The sequence below is a fragment of the Purpureocillium takamizusanense genome, chromosome 11, assembly GCF_022605165.1.
Source record: "Purpureocillium takamizusanense chromosome 11, complete sequence".
NCBI classification, from domain to species: Eukaryota; Fungi; Ascomycota; class Sordariomycetes; order Hypocreales; family Ophiocordycipitaceae; genus Purpureocillium; species Purpureocillium takamizusanense.
In genome coordinates, this window is record NC_063078.1 from 322012 (window position 1) to 335353 (window position 13342).

Genomic DNA, 13342 nt, shown 5'->3' on the forward strand with positions numbered 1-13342 from the left:
TAGAAATGCTGTACTGTGTGTTCTGGACTCGCAAGCTCTGTAAGCCACTGTTGACTTACACCACGACCAACGCCCCGTGTATATGGTCCGTGAATGCTATATAATATATAATGGGTTCCTGATATATGGAAAGGGGCCCAAAGGACTTGGATATTTAGCAGAGCAAGGCAACTCAGCGTCTACACTGCAGCCGCTCGCATCTCCAAAATGAACAAGACTCTGTTCAGCCTCCTCGTCTGGGCTGCCAGCGCGCTCGCCACACCCGTTGGAGGCCAATGCCCTCCCGCCGGCCCCGTCCTACCCCCGCCCAAGTACCCAGCCAAACTAGACCCGCAGAGGCTGTCATCCAGGATCGAGGCCTTGGTTAAGAGCTCCGGCACGCGGTGGAACGTCTCGACCACGTCCTTCTCCGTAGAGCTAACCTCGGCGGACGCGACGCTATTCGAGTACCACCACACCGCCGCGGTCAAGAACGCCAGCGGGGTGAAGACGGTGGACGCGGACACGGTGTACCGCGTCATGAGCGTGACCAAGACGGTCAACGTGCTGGCACTACTGCTGAACGCGCCGCATAAGATTGACACGCCGATTGGGGACTACGTAGAGGAGCTTAGGGGGTTCGGGCCGTATGAGGGCGTTACGCTGCGGATGCTGGCTAGTCAACTTGCCGGAGTGCCGAACAAGGGTAAGTTCTGGGATAATATGTTGAAAAGAAGCGATTAGAAGGCTGATCGTTCAAAGGGTTCGCATTTGATCGGTATCTACGGTACGGAGACGAGCTGGAAAAGGCGGGCTTTCCGAAGCCGGATCCCAAGGACATACCGACTTGCGACAATCTCTCCATGAAGACATGCTCCCGCGCGGGTAAGGGAATCGGCGTGTGCACCGCGTCGAACGCCCCCTTTGCTGAGACTGTACAGAAATGCTGGATGCCCTCAAGAGCAACAAGCTTATCTTCATGCCTGGCGACCGGCCCGCCTACTCCGACCAGGCCTACATGCTCCTCGGCTGGGCAATGGAGAATATCACGGGCAAGCCGTTTGAGCAAATCGTTCGCGACAGCGTCACGGGCCCGTTGGGCCTGTCGGCGACGGGGTTTCAGGTGCCGGAGCTGTCGAGGGGCGTCATCCCCGTGGGCATCGGAGCGAGTTTCTTTGACCTGAGCCTGGGCAACTTCAACTAGTGAGTGAGCGCACAAAGGATCCTCCTCTCCTTGCGGTCCCTCTCTTTCATTCGTTCCCACGCTCGTTCCGACAGAGAGAGACAGCGGAGATTCTGACGCGAGGCAGCACCGCGGGTTTGTTCTCCACGCCACGCAACCTAACGGCGTATACACGCGCCATCCTTAACAACACGCTCCTCACGCCCGCGCAGACCCGTACCTGGCTCAAGCCCTCGTCCTTTGCCGGCTCGTACGCCATGCACGTGGGCGCGCCGTGGGAAATCTTCCGCCTCTCGCGCCTCACGCCCGACGGCCGCCCCATCGACGTCTACACCAAGTCCGGGTCCATGCCCGGCTGGGCCGCGTACGTCCTCCTCGTGCCCGAGTACAACATCGGCGGGACCATCCTTGTTGCGGCGGTAGACGCCAACGCGCCCAGCCTCTCGCTCCTCGACGCGGTGACGGACGCCGTGGTGCGCGAGGCGGACGCCCTGGCGAGGAGGCAGGCCGAGAGAGCCTACGCGGGCCGCTACTCGTCGGGCGGCGACAAGTCGTCGTCGTCGTCGAGCTTGGAGCTCGTCGTGGACGAGGGCCCTGGCTTGCGGATCAAGTCGTGGCGGGCGGCGGGCGGCGCCAAGTCCGTCCTCGCGGCGCTGGCGGAACAGAAGGGGGTTGCGGACGAGGCGGAGCTCGATGCGCGCATCTATCCCATCGGCGAGGGCGGACGGTGGCGCATGGTGCTGGAGAAGCTGGGGAGGAGGGCGGCAACGCCGTCGCGGCCCAGCGAGGCGTGTGCGAACTGGTTCAACTATGACACCTGGCGGTATGCGAGCCGTCCGGTGGATGAGTTCGACTTTGAGGTTACGGAGCAGGGTGCGGTGAAGAGTGTTTCTAACCCGGGTCTACGCTCGACTATGACCAAGGAATAGCCTCAGCAGTTTGGGATATTTGGCGGCAAGAGAAGCCTTTCAAATTGCCCCCATGATGTTGAGCCTTGACAAGCTCGAGATGGCTGCTTGGTCTCATTGTGGATGCTAGGGGACAAGAGGCGCGAGTCTCCGAGGGTCGGCCACGGCACTCACAAAGACACTCGAATCAGACGTAGAGATGGCGAGGAAGCAGCTGAACGCTTCAGCATGCGAAGGGCAGTCCTAGATCTGGGGGTGGGGTCCCATCTTCAACGGTCAGTAAGCGCCCATGGGTGTTGTTGGGTGAAGTTGTGCCGGGCGTGCTGCCGTACGGAACGGGTATGGCATCGCAGCGGACTGCCTGGTGTAGCCCGACTCCCATCGGCAGCTTGAGTCGCAAGCCTAACTAAGGATGTCGTTCGCTGTTGCAGCCCCCAAGACCCCTTGCCGCTGCACAAAGTGAGGCTTCCATCCCACGCAGGTTCACCAGGCCGTCGGAACATCGATGCTCCGCCGCCGAGGAACCGCGCAGCCCCCAGATCAGCGTGTGGGCCGCCTTTCCGCAGTTGCTGCGCTGGCTCGTGCCCGCTTCCCGTCCGCCTGCCAGCTCTCTTTTGCGCGTCCTTGTCACCGACTGACCGTTCCTCGACCAGCGCCAGTTATCTGACGCAGTTCCCGACCCAGCACGCACATACGCACGCACGCACCCAGGAGAGTGACCCGACATCTACCGCCTTGTGATCAGCTCCCAACGACTTGCACCTCCGCGCTAGAAGCCCGTGATCCTCGAAAGCTAACCATCAGTGTCTACGCCAACACCCCCGAACCCGGCACCGCCGCCGCTGACCACGAGACCACTCGCCCAGGACACGCCAGTATTACGCCAGTATTGAAGGCTGCTTCGAGCAATACTGTTTCTACCGTCAGGCTTGCGAGGCCCGCCTGTATCGACGTTGCCTGAGGATCCGGGTGGTCGAAAGAAGCAGAACAAAAAAGCAAAGAGCGAGCTTGGAACGCTGAGGACTGCGAGCACAGAGCTTCGTCTTCTGGCTTGATGTCATAACCATTCTCTTCACGATACGATACCCATTCTTTTCTGGTACCTGTACGTACTATCAAGCGCCGATTTCTTCTTCTCATTGTTTCTTTCGTGCGGAGGCTGGCGCCGTCGGGCCTTCCTTCTTTTCATCAGCTTCGTTGTTTTTATTGGGCGGCGAGCAGGCATTGCGTTGCTGATAACCCTTGTCTCAAAAGATCAAGGACCGCCCCCCCTGTATCTCGAAGACACTTAATAGGACTATTTATTAAGCTCCGTCTTCTCCATCCACACGCACAGCTCCGCCCGTCGCTGGTACTCTCGCGATGGCCGAAGCGGATTTCGAAATCGACTTCTATGGGGACGCCGGAAATGAGCAGCAGAGCCACCAGGAGGGCAGTCACGCGGAGAGCAGGAGTGAATACCGGAACGAGAACGATGACCACGGCAAGGTAGACCACGGGGATCAGGCGCAGCACGACGACCGCGGAGACCACGACCAGCACAACAGAGAGGAGCATGGCGGCGAACATCGGCGCCAAACGAGCGAGACGGAAGACACACCATCTCGCCAGGGTGTCAAGAGGAAATCTGAAGAGGACGACCGGCCCGTCGATCCAAACGCCACGGCTGCCGTCATGATTTCTGAGCTCAGTTGGTGGACGACCGACGATGATATACGTGGCTGGCTCCGTGGAGCTGACTGCGAGACCGAGGTCAAGGAGCTCACTTTTAGCGAGCACAAGGTGAATGGAAAGAGCAAGGGGTAAGTGCTAGTGTGTCAAATTGTCAGCTTACCATGCTTGCTAACCGATTCCCCAGCCAAGCGTACATCGAATTCTACTCCCGGCAAGCTGCCACGGCAGCGAAGCACCACATTGACCACGCAGCCAGCGAAAGCGCCCAGCCTGGGCAGCAGAAGAAGCTCACAACGTCGTACTGTCACCCCGGGATGAACCCTTTCAGGACGCTACCAAAGGACGCCCCGGCGCGTGTCAAGGAGCAGCCCCGCGCCGCGCCGTCCGGGCCGTACAACGATCGGGGCAACTACGGTGGTGGTGGCTTCCGCGGCCGTGGCGGCTACGGCGGCGGGCGAGGCATGAACCAAAACAACTTCAACAGCAACCGCAACTTCAATAACAACATGGGGTTCAACAACAACAACATGGGCGGTGGCTTCAACGGACCCATGGGCGGCGGCAACTTTGGCTTCCAAGGCGGCCGCGGCGGCATGATGGGTGGCGGCATGCGGGGCGGCCCCGGTGGCATGCGAGGTGGCCGCGGCAATAACATGATGGGCATGGGTGGCCCGATGGGTGGCATGCCGATGGGGATGCCAGGGAACATGGGTATGATGGGCATGGGTGGTGGCATGCCAGGTAAGCGACACTGCACCACGGCACCTGGAACTGGCTTCGCTGACACCTGACTACAGGCTTCCAGGGCATGAATCCCAACTTCAATGGCGGGTTCGGCTTTAACCAGAGCCAAGGCGGGGGCGGAGACTGGGGCAACCCGCATGGGGCGAAGCGCCCGCGGCCCGAGTAGAGAGACGTGTTGCTCGGATCGCTTCCTCCGGATACTCTATGGAGCAGCCAAAGTAGCGCTTCGGACGAGCGGCGGCGCGGTGGAAGTTGCACGCATCGTACGTGCCATTGTACAATATTATAGGCCAAGACGGCCACGAATCGGTTTTACGGCGGGCAGAGCGTTTAGGGACTTGCTTATCATGCTTGGGGGTAAGGATGAGGAGGTGATTTGCCAGCCTCTTGCGAGGAAAGAAAATGGGCGACTGATGGGACCCTGTCTTTTGCGGGTTCCACAGCTCGGGAAGCACGCAGCTGCACGGGAGATGGATGACTATCCCCCGGGGCTCATTGCCAAGAGAGAGAGGCTCATGTAGTAATAAGGAAGACACTGAGGGTCACGAGGGCAATGCATGCATGCGTGGGGGGTGGCGAGAAAGGGCCACGGGCCGCCGACGGTTCACATCAGTCGTGTATGCGTGCTATTGCGGCGACTACCAGCTCCTTGATCTGGATCCAGCGCGCGCGCAGCACGGCTCTCGCGTCCTCGGTGCCGGCGGTGGAGCGCTCCAACTCGGACAGCTTGCGGCGAATGTCCTTTTCGTACACGCGCAGGACGCGGAGCAGCTGGCGGTCCACGGCGGGGGCGTCGACGTCCTCGTCGCGCACGCCGCGGAGCACGGCGCGCCACTGGCCCGGCGTGACGCACAGCAGGCGCAGCGCCGTCTGGGTGCGGTAGCAGGCCGTCTCGGCGCCGAGGGCGTAGCCGGCCCAGAAGCCGGCGTCCTCGAGGGTGCGGCGCTGGGGCGGCGTGAAGAGCGGGCAGACGTACGCGTCGAGGGCGGTCTCGTCCCAGGGGTTGGCGTCCCCGGGCAGGGCGAAGCCGTACTCGACGAGGAGGAAGTCGTTGGAGTGGGCGCCGTAGCGGATGGAGAGCTCGTCGCCGGGCTGGTGGGCGCGGGCGGTGGAGATGGTGAAGCCGGCCTCGTCGTAGGAGACGGTGCAGCTGCCGTGCGGGTCGTGGTTGAAGAGGTCGGCGACGGGCTGGAGGACCATGTGGTCGTCCGCGGGGAGGCGCTTCTCGGTGAGCGGGGTGGTGTGGTAAAAGGTGCGGCTGTTGACGAGGTTCCACGCATAGAGGAAGTCGCCGCGCGTGAGGCTGCCGCCGCTCGCATCCGCGGCATCGTCGTCGCCGCTGTCGTCGCCGTCGCCGTCGTCGTCGTCGCCACCACCACCACCACGGTTTGGGAACGCGGCGGACACGAGAGTCCAGTCCTTGTCAAACTTGGCCTGCTGCTTTTCGAGCATGGTGGCGGCGCCGGGGGGAAGCAGGGCCTGGAGGTCCGCGGGCCAGCATATGGGCATGCTGGCTTCGACGTCTCGGCGCGAGGGCAGGACGGCGCGCCAGACGTCAAAGTCGGGGTCCGCCTCGAGGCACAGGGCGGCGGCGAGGATGGCGTGCACGGTGGCGCCGCCGCGGAGGGCCTTGACGATGGGCTTGGGGGTGCTGCCGAGGGAGCGGAGGCGGGCGGTCGGGACGGTGAGGATGGCCTCGCCTGGCTGCGGGCGGGTAGAGCTTGTTGGCCGACGAACATGACGGGGTGTATGTGTATGTGTATGTGTATGTGTATGTGTATCTCACCTTGAGCTCGCGCGTCGCGACGATGCCTATGCCGCGCCCGGGGAGCGGCTTGGGGCCGATGCCGTCCAGGACGACGCCCCGGGATGTGGCCCATTCGAGGAGCTTCTCTATGGCGTCCATGAGAGAGACAGAGTGGACGTATGTATCTAGTTGGAAGGTACGCTGGGATACGGCGCCGATGAGGGCATCATCTCATGTTGCCAAACGCTCTTTTTAACAGTTTAGTCAGTTCTCTCGCAGTCGAAGCGATGAAGCAGATGTAGGGAGTGGACGGCGGGCTCTTTGTTCAGCGGCCCCGGCTGCTTAGCAGGCCAGTGTCTGGGCCATTGGGCTGAGATCGGGAGGACACGAGGACTGGATGGACGTCTGTGGTTGCACCTCGAGCACAGCGGCCTCGCACCTAGTCTATGAGGTTGCAGGCTCGTTGGAGGTGGTGCAGAGTGCGTGGTGAGAGATGCGATGAGAGAAATCCACTTCACTCACACATCACGGCCACGGGACGACTGCCGGACCACAGTCGAGAGCGCTAGATGCGTGCCCTGTCCACCCATCGTTACGGCTGGAGGCTTCAGGCAGTGCTTGTGGGAGGTCCAGTAACTTAGAGTCCACAGCGGGGTGCAAGTAGCCTGGACTTGGTAACTTGACGGCGGGTCGGGTCCGCCCAGCGCGGCGATTCCTGGACGCGGCATCGTGCCGATGGGAGTCAGTCACCAAAGAAATGCGGCCCCAGCAACCCCGAATCAATCCACGCCCTCACGTCGATCGCATGCAAGAGCCGCAGGCAGCTAGGCATGCGTCTCCGAGATGCCGACCTCCGTCATCATTTAGGCCGACTAGCTCTCACGACACGACACGGCCGACTGCCAGCGCCAATGAGAGATGGAAGTGAAACGCCGCACGGCAGTCCCGTCCATGTCCTGGCGGTATACCTCCTAGTCTATAAAAGGTGACATTGGGCGTCGTCGTCCAGCTCGTCTCTCCCCGGCGCCCCAGACAGCCGATAAACAGTCAGGGACGAAACAATTCTCAGAGATGGCCGGGCACCTGGACAGCATCCTTCGGCGCTACACCGTGGACGGGAACGATGACACCAAGGACCGCCTCCTCGGAGGTGCATTCGTGGCGGTGAATAGACATGGTGAGCTCACGCGGCCCGCGCGCCTCGGTGACCAAGGTGGCCTGCAGATCCCAGAGCGACAGGAAGAGACTCACGGATGGCAGGATCTCTTTACTCTGGCGCAGCGGGCAGGATCGACTTCGACCCAGACGCCAAGGCTTTTGCGGGGGACACGTTCACTTGGGTCGCCTCGCTCACCAAGCTGCCGACCATCACCTGCGTCATGCAGCTGGTCGAGAAGGGCGTCGTGAAGCTCGAGGACGACATCCGCCAGGTGGTCCCCGAGCTCGGCAAGCTGCAGATCCTCAAAGGGTTTGACGGCGACAGGCCGATCCTCGAAGACAACACAAAGCCGATAACCCTGCGGTAGGTCTGGAGGAACAACCGAAACAGCCAACCCTTTGTGCAAGGCACCGCAACGGCACCCCGCTGACAGCTGCAGGATGCTGCTCTCTCACGTCTCCGGCCTTGGATACGACACCAGAGACCCAGACACCATCCGCTGGGCCAAGGCCATCGGCCGCACGGGAAACCACCTCGCCTTCAACCTCTCGGGCTTCAGCACGCCGTTCAAGTTTCCACCCGGCGAGGGTTGGCAGTACGGCTCCGGCGTGGACTGGGCCGGCATCGCGCTCGAACGCCTCACGGGCCAGACGCTGGGCGAGTACATGCAGGCGCACGTCTTCGACCCAGTCGGCATGAAGGACTCGGGCTTCTGGCCGGAGCGGCTGCCGGACACGGAGTCGCGCACCGCGCCGGGGTCCCTCCGCAAAGACGACGGAACGCTGGCGCCGTTCCGCATGCCGCTGCCCAAGGAGCACGACCTCGAGGGGGGCGGCGCGGGGCTGCACACCACGGCCGACGACTACGCGCTCTTCCTGCGCGCCTTTCTCGCCGGCGAGCTGCTCTCCGAGGAGTCGATGCAGACCATGTTCACGCCGCAGCTCGACGAGCGGCAGCGCGCCGCGCTGGAGCGCACGGCGTACGACCCCGCGAGGCAGTCCGAGTACGCGCCCGAGTTCCCCACGGGACTGCCCATCAGCTCCGGCATCGGCGGGCTGCTGAACCTCGAGGACGTGCCGGGCAAGAGACGCCGCGGCAGCATGATGTGGACGGGCGCGTGCAACAGCCGCTGGGTGAGTCGCCCCCCCCCTCCGTGTCCCCGACGATTGAGGTCGCGGGAAGAAGCAAAGGTACTAACCGCGCGGTATATAGTGGGTTGATCGCGAGACGGGCGTTGCGGGCGTCATGATTGTAAACTGCTTTCCCTGGGGCGAGCCGGTCAACGGGAAGCTGTACGACGAGCTGGAGCGAGCCGTGTATGAGGGCATCGGGAAGGAGACTTGAGTCGTTGAGCAGAGGAGAGAACTGAGGTAGCGAGGACCCTAGCGAAGTCAATGAATTGTCACGAGTGATGCAATAAGTGACTACTTGGTATGGAAGCTGGCACGCTCGCGAACTACACAACAGCCAGTCGCTACCCACAGGTAGAAGAAAGCCATCGCTCGACCAAACTGACACGTGCAGGAAAATAGATTATTACTTCATAATCAATCTGAGCAACAACTCGGCGGCAATTGGGCGAGGCTGCGTATCGTAGTGGCATCCCTTTCTCGTTGCGCTGGCGGTCATGCTGGTCTAATAGTAGATGTCTTGGTGGGGTGGTTTGCCAATTCGGGGGCCCGACGTCAGTCAACCTCGCATGATTTCTGAGCGTCCCACCAAACCTCATCAAAGCTACAACCTCCAACCCGCGCCGGCCACAGCACACCGTCCCGGCCTCGCAGTCGCAGCGCAGCCCGAGTCGCCACCTGCTGCTACAAGACAAGCGCACGACGACCAGCCATGGAGGCGACGCTGTCCAAGGTACGGCCGTCGAGACTACAGCACCTCGCCCGCTCCGCGACCTGCGCCGCCTGCTGTGCCTCCTCCCCGTCTTGCACGTCGACGACGGCCGCATCGACGAGGCGGCGCTTCTCCGCCCTCGACCGCCCGGAGCCAAACTACCCGGGCCATGTGCCGCTCACAAAGATGGAGCGCGTGGGCATGGCCGTCGGCGCCAGCGTCATGTCCTTGTTCAACCCTTATCGTCACGGTGCGCGACTCTCACCCTTTCTTTTTTCCCCTTTGCCATGATGGGCGGTCATGCCCCCCGCCATGGCAAGCGCACCTTTTTGCTTTCCTTTTCTTTGCTCAGCTAACGACGGTCCCGCTGACGTTGCTCGCAGACCTCATCGCCGCCACGGGCGAGGCCACGGCGACCCCCTACTTCATCTACCGCCTCCGCGACGCCATGCTCGCCGACGCGACGGGCCGGCGCATCCTCCGGCAGCGCCCGCGCATCACCTCGGAGACGCTCTCCCTCGCGCGGCTGCGCGCCCTGCCCGACAACACCGTCGGGCGCGCCTACGTCGGGTGGCTGGACCGCGAGGGCGTCTCGCCCGACACGCGCGCCGCGGTGCGCTACATCGACGACCCCGAGTGCGCGTACGTGATGCAGCGCTACCGCGAGTGCCACGACTTCTACCACGCCGTCACGGGCCTGCCCGTCTGGCGCGAGGGCGAGGTCGCCCTCAAGGCCTTTGAGTTCGCAAACACCCTCCTCCCCATGACGGGGCTGAGCATGGCCGCCGCCGCCACCCTCGAGCCCCAGGGGAGGCGCCGCTTCCTGCGCGTCTACCTCCCCTGGGCGCTGCGCAACGGCGCACGCAGCAGGGAGCTCATCAACGTCTTTTGGGAGGAGCAGCTCGAGAGGGACGTCGACGACTTGAGGGCGGAGCTGGGCATCGAGCGGCCTCCCGACCTGCGGGAGATTCGCAAGAGGGAGCGCGAGGAGAAGAAGCGCCTCAAGGAGATACAGGCACAGGGCATGTGAAAAGCCCTCTCCCTCGCTTACCTATACCAGGTGGCAAGACTGGACAAACTCCTCATGTACAAAATCTGTAAAAGCAACGAGCGCGCAGTGGCATAGCATAAATCCATTCATTCATCCCATTGGTATCACTTTTTGTGCGGTGTCCGCTGCGTGTGTTCGGTCTGCGCATTCTCCTCACGCCCACCGCGCGCCGCCCACCCCGACATCCACGACTGACCACCCTCTCCCCATTCGTCAAGTCTCACAGGTCCAGCAGGTCGTCGTCGTCGTCGTCCCAGCCCTTGCGGCGGCTCACGACAATCTTCTCCTCCCCCTTGTTGTCCGCCACGGCGTTGAGCAGCTCCTTGAGCTGCGCCTCCGTCACCTTCTGCCGCAGCTGGCCCGTCTGCGCGAGCGTGATGAGCCGGTTCTCCACGTCGGTCGCGCGCTGCTCCTTGACGAGCCGGATGCGGCCCAGCCGGTCCGCCGCCTCGGGGTGCAGGATCTGGTTGAGGATGTGCTGCCGGGCCTCTTCCTGCTGCTGCCTGTTGACCATGACGCGTTAGCCCACTGTTTTTCTTTTTCTTCTCCCACTTCATCTCTCTGCCCTCCTCCCCGTCCCCCCCCCCACCCATAGTAAGTTTCTCTCGTTCGGGAAACCGGTCGGGGCGCTCGGAAAGGACAGGAGAGAACGCAGTAGGTAGGTCGCGACGCACTGCTTCTGCTGCTCTTGGTCCTGCTGCCCGCCGGCCGATGGCCCGCCGCGGCCGCTGCCGCCGCCTTGCGACTTGAGCTGCTCGAGACGAGCTTTGCGAATCTGTGCGTGGCCATGGTCAGCGGTGATCCAGGGGAGGGGGAAGAACAAGCTTGGAGTCGCGCGTGGCGACACGCACCTGCTCGAGCTCTGAATCGTCCATTTCCGCAGCTCGAGGGTTGGAGGTAGTGAGTGTGTGGTAGTTGGTGGTGGTGGAGGTGCTGCTGCTGCGGCTGTGACGCGAGCTCGATGGACGATGGCGGGGCACCATGGCTTGCAAGAGGGTCTGGAGGGGCAACCTCACCTGCAAGCTGGGCGGCGCCATCACGTGAGCCTATGGCGCGACAACGTCGATGCTGCATGAAGTACGGAGTATATACTCTTTCCACGAACGGAGCAGCCAAACACCAATTTTCTAATAGTGGGCAACTATTGACTCGGAAGAAAGTCCTACTCATACTGGACAAAAGAGTATTTGAGACCGGCCGCGCCTGAGACGTGACCGACCGTGAATGGGATCTAAGCTCGTGACCATAATTTACACACCCATGCTATGCTTATACAACAAAATATACAGCTGATCCCTTCTCAGGTACTCTCCGTCATCGGGGCACCGTCCGATACCGAAATGCCAAGTCGCTTGGTATCGACGTCTCCTCGACGGGTATGTAGGAGTTGAGCCTCTCAATCGCCTGCGAGTGCTTCGCCTTGATCATGTCGCGCATCATAATGTTCGTCCGCAGATCCAGCCCGAGCTTGTGACCGCGTCGCAAAAAGTAGCCGTTGAGATACTCAACATCTGTGGGCAACCCGTGCTCGATCCTCCGCACGAGCTGGCTGGGCTGCGCGCGCTTCGCCATGATGCGACTGTGCAGCAGCCTCTTGATCCCGCGGCCGTGGACGTAGCTCTGCAGCACCGAGGACCCCTCCACCTCGGGCATGTTCTCCACTACCTGAACAATCTCAGAAAGGAGGCTGTGCATCATCCTCTGAGCTGCTGGGTTCTGAAGTAAGCCCTGGTATGGCATTTCCAGTAACACGCAGACCGGCTCGACGACCGAGTCGAAAATGACCGACGGAAGCTTGAAGCGCAACCACTGGTCGTATGTCGTCAGAGACGAGTGAAGATCCGTGGCCTCCTGGAGTGTTTGTATGAAATTAGACCGCGTCTCCGTCTTGTGCGGTTCTTGGCGCGCCTGCTTCCCTTTGTGCGGCGAGAGTTCCGCGAGCGTGAATCTCGTCTCGCCGTTCTTGAGCTGCTTGACCGAGTCATATGTCCGATTGAATGCCAGGCGATGGCTCATATGGCCGAGCAAGAAGCTCGGGCCCGTCTCTGCACCCTCGAAGATTTTGCGCCGCACGTCCTCCAGAACGCCGAGCCCGTCATTCATTAAACACACCGTCGTGTTCTCATCGACTCGATGCTTGACCGCTTCGAGAGCGTCTGCTGCCTCGTGGCCCTTTCCAGTCACCACGAGCTGATCAATATGTGAGTCGTCCTCTTGTGCCAGTATTCGTGGAACTGCCATATTCGCTTCGACCTTGACAGATCGCCGGCTGCCGGGCTTGGCCCTCTGGATGTTGCGGTATTTCGACGAGGTATTTCGCCACCCCAGCATCTCGACAGAGTCGTAGACGCCTGAGAGAGCGTGCGCGATAAACTTGGATCGCTCGTCCTCGCCCAGGATGTGAATCTTGTGCACGGTCGGGGCCTTTGCGGCTTCAGCTGGTAACAAGACAGAAGGCACGTAGAATTGCGGAGAGGGCCGTGGCTTCACGATGGCCGGCTCGGGCTGCAGCGCGCTGGACCATGGATGACGTATGGGCAACGCCGCCTCGTCCGCGGCCACCCGGTCGCGGGATGTGTGTCTGTCGGAGCTGGACGCGACGGTCCCGTAGCGCCGCCTCGTGGCCACCCGGCCGGCGCGCAGGCTATCTCGACTCCATCGTGGCCGTGTCTGAAGTATTCGTGCGGATAACCGCAAGCGACTGGGATCCGCCACCTTGACGGTCGTGGTGGTGTTCGGCGCAACAAGTGCAAAGGGGGCGTCGGACTTCGAGGGTCGGTGGCGCTCACGACTGCCGGAGTGCGCGCATCAGGGCACGTAGCAGACAGCGACGTCTCACTTGCAGAGCGTAAGAAGATATGACACCGAAAGGGAGATTGGCCGTTCGGACAAAACCGCAGGTGTGTGGCAACGTAATGGGCGACGTAAATGATGATGCTCTCGAATCTGCACAAGCAGCCGCCACTCACTTTTCCGTCTCCTGGGAAAACTCGGCGTCACGTGGGCGCGACTCTGGGTTGCGCGGGTCGAGCCGGCCCCACTCCATTGGTAAAGG

General features: G+C 61.9%; 7 protein-coding genes across 10 annotated transcripts; 4 read left to right on the forward strand and 3 right to left on the reverse strand.

The window, feature by feature from the left end:
- Positions 1 to 207: 207 nt before the first annotated feature.
- Positions 208 to 2091, forward strand: JDV02_009998 (uncharacterized protein; the record flags this gene model as incomplete). Its single annotated transcript, XM_047991701.1, has 4 exons — positions 208 to 685; positions 742 to 864; positions 921 to 1182; positions 1290 to 2091. 4 exons carry the CDS (start codon positions 208 to 210, stop codon positions 2089 to 2091), a joined length of 1665 nt encoding a protein of 554 aa, XP_047847713.1.
- Positions 2092 to 2657: 566 nt separating this feature from the next.
- Positions 2658 to 5127, forward strand: JDV02_009999 (uncharacterized protein). The gene is made up of 4 exons (XM_047991702.1): positions 2658 to 3175; positions 3325 to 3872; positions 3929 to 4485; positions 4542 to 5127. The coding sequence occupies exons 2-4, from the start codon at positions 3433 to 3435 to the stop codon at positions 4652 to 4654; spliced, it is 1110 nt and encodes a 369-aa protein (XP_047847714.1). The 5' UTR covers positions 2658 to 3175; positions 3325 to 3432; the 3' UTR covers positions 4655 to 5127.
- Positions 5091 to 6724, reverse strand: JDV02_010000 (uncharacterized protein). Its single transcript, XM_047991703.1, has 2 exons — positions 6275 to 6724; positions 5091 to 6192 (listed from the first exon to the last, which is right to left on the reverse strand). The coding sequence occupies exons 1-2, from the start codon at positions 6392 to 6394 to the stop codon at positions 5098 to 5100; spliced, it is 1215 nt and encodes a 404-aa protein (XP_047847715.1). The 5' UTR covers positions 6395 to 6724; the 3' UTR covers positions 5091 to 5097.
- A 243-nt stretch (positions 6725 to 6967) lies between these two features.
- JDV02_010001 (uncharacterized protein) lies at positions 6968 to 8919 on the forward strand. Of its 3 annotated transcripts, XM_047991704.1 has the most exons (4): positions 6968 to 7412; positions 7496 to 7757; positions 7834 to 8527; positions 8607 to 8919. In XM_047991704.1, the coding sequence occupies exons 1-4, from the start codon at positions 7307 to 7309 to the stop codon at positions 8736 to 8738; spliced, it is 1194 nt and encodes a 397-aa protein (XP_047847716.1). In that variant the 5' UTR covers positions 6968 to 7306; the 3' UTR covers positions 8739 to 8919. The 3 variants fall into 3 exon arrangements, with proteins under 3 accessions (XP_047847716.1, XP_047847718.1, XP_047847717.1); XM_047991706.1 differs by having other exon boundaries at positions 6968 to 7757; XM_047991705.1 differs by having other exon boundaries at positions 6968 to 8527.
- A 161-nt stretch (positions 8920 to 9080) lies between these two features.
- COQ4 (Ubiquinone biosynthesis protein) lies at positions 9081 to 10383 on the forward strand. Of its 2 annotated transcripts, XM_047991707.1 has the most exons (2): positions 9081 to 9486; positions 9620 to 10383. In XM_047991707.1, exons 1-2 carry the CDS (start codon positions 9237 to 9239, stop codon positions 10264 to 10266), a joined length of 897 nt encoding a protein of 298 aa, XP_047847719.1. In that variant the 5' UTR covers positions 9081 to 9236; the 3' UTR covers positions 10267 to 10383. The 2 variants fall into 2 exon arrangements, with proteins under 2 accessions (XP_047847719.1, XP_047847720.1); XM_047991708.1 differs by having other exon boundaries at positions 9081 to 10383.
- Positions 10157 to 11244, reverse strand: JDV02_010003 (uncharacterized protein). The gene is made up of 3 exons (XM_047991709.1): positions 11139 to 11244; positions 10962 to 11062; positions 10157 to 10790 (listed from the first exon to the last, which is right to left on the reverse strand). The coding sequence occupies exons 1-3, from the start codon at positions 11160 to 11162 to the stop codon at positions 10508 to 10510; spliced, it is 408 nt and encodes a 135-aa protein (XP_047847721.1). The 5' UTR covers positions 11163 to 11244; the 3' UTR covers positions 10157 to 10507.
- Positions 11245 to 11422: 178 nt separating this feature from the next.
- Positions 11423 to 13221, reverse strand: JDV02_010004 (uncharacterized protein). Its single transcript, XM_047991710.1, has one exon. The coding sequence runs from the start codon at positions 12616 to 12618 to the stop codon at positions 11602 to 11604; it is 1017 nt and encodes a 338-aa protein (XP_047847722.1). The 5' UTR covers positions 12619 to 13221; the 3' UTR covers positions 11423 to 11601.
- Positions 13222 to 13342: the final 121 nt, after the last annotated feature.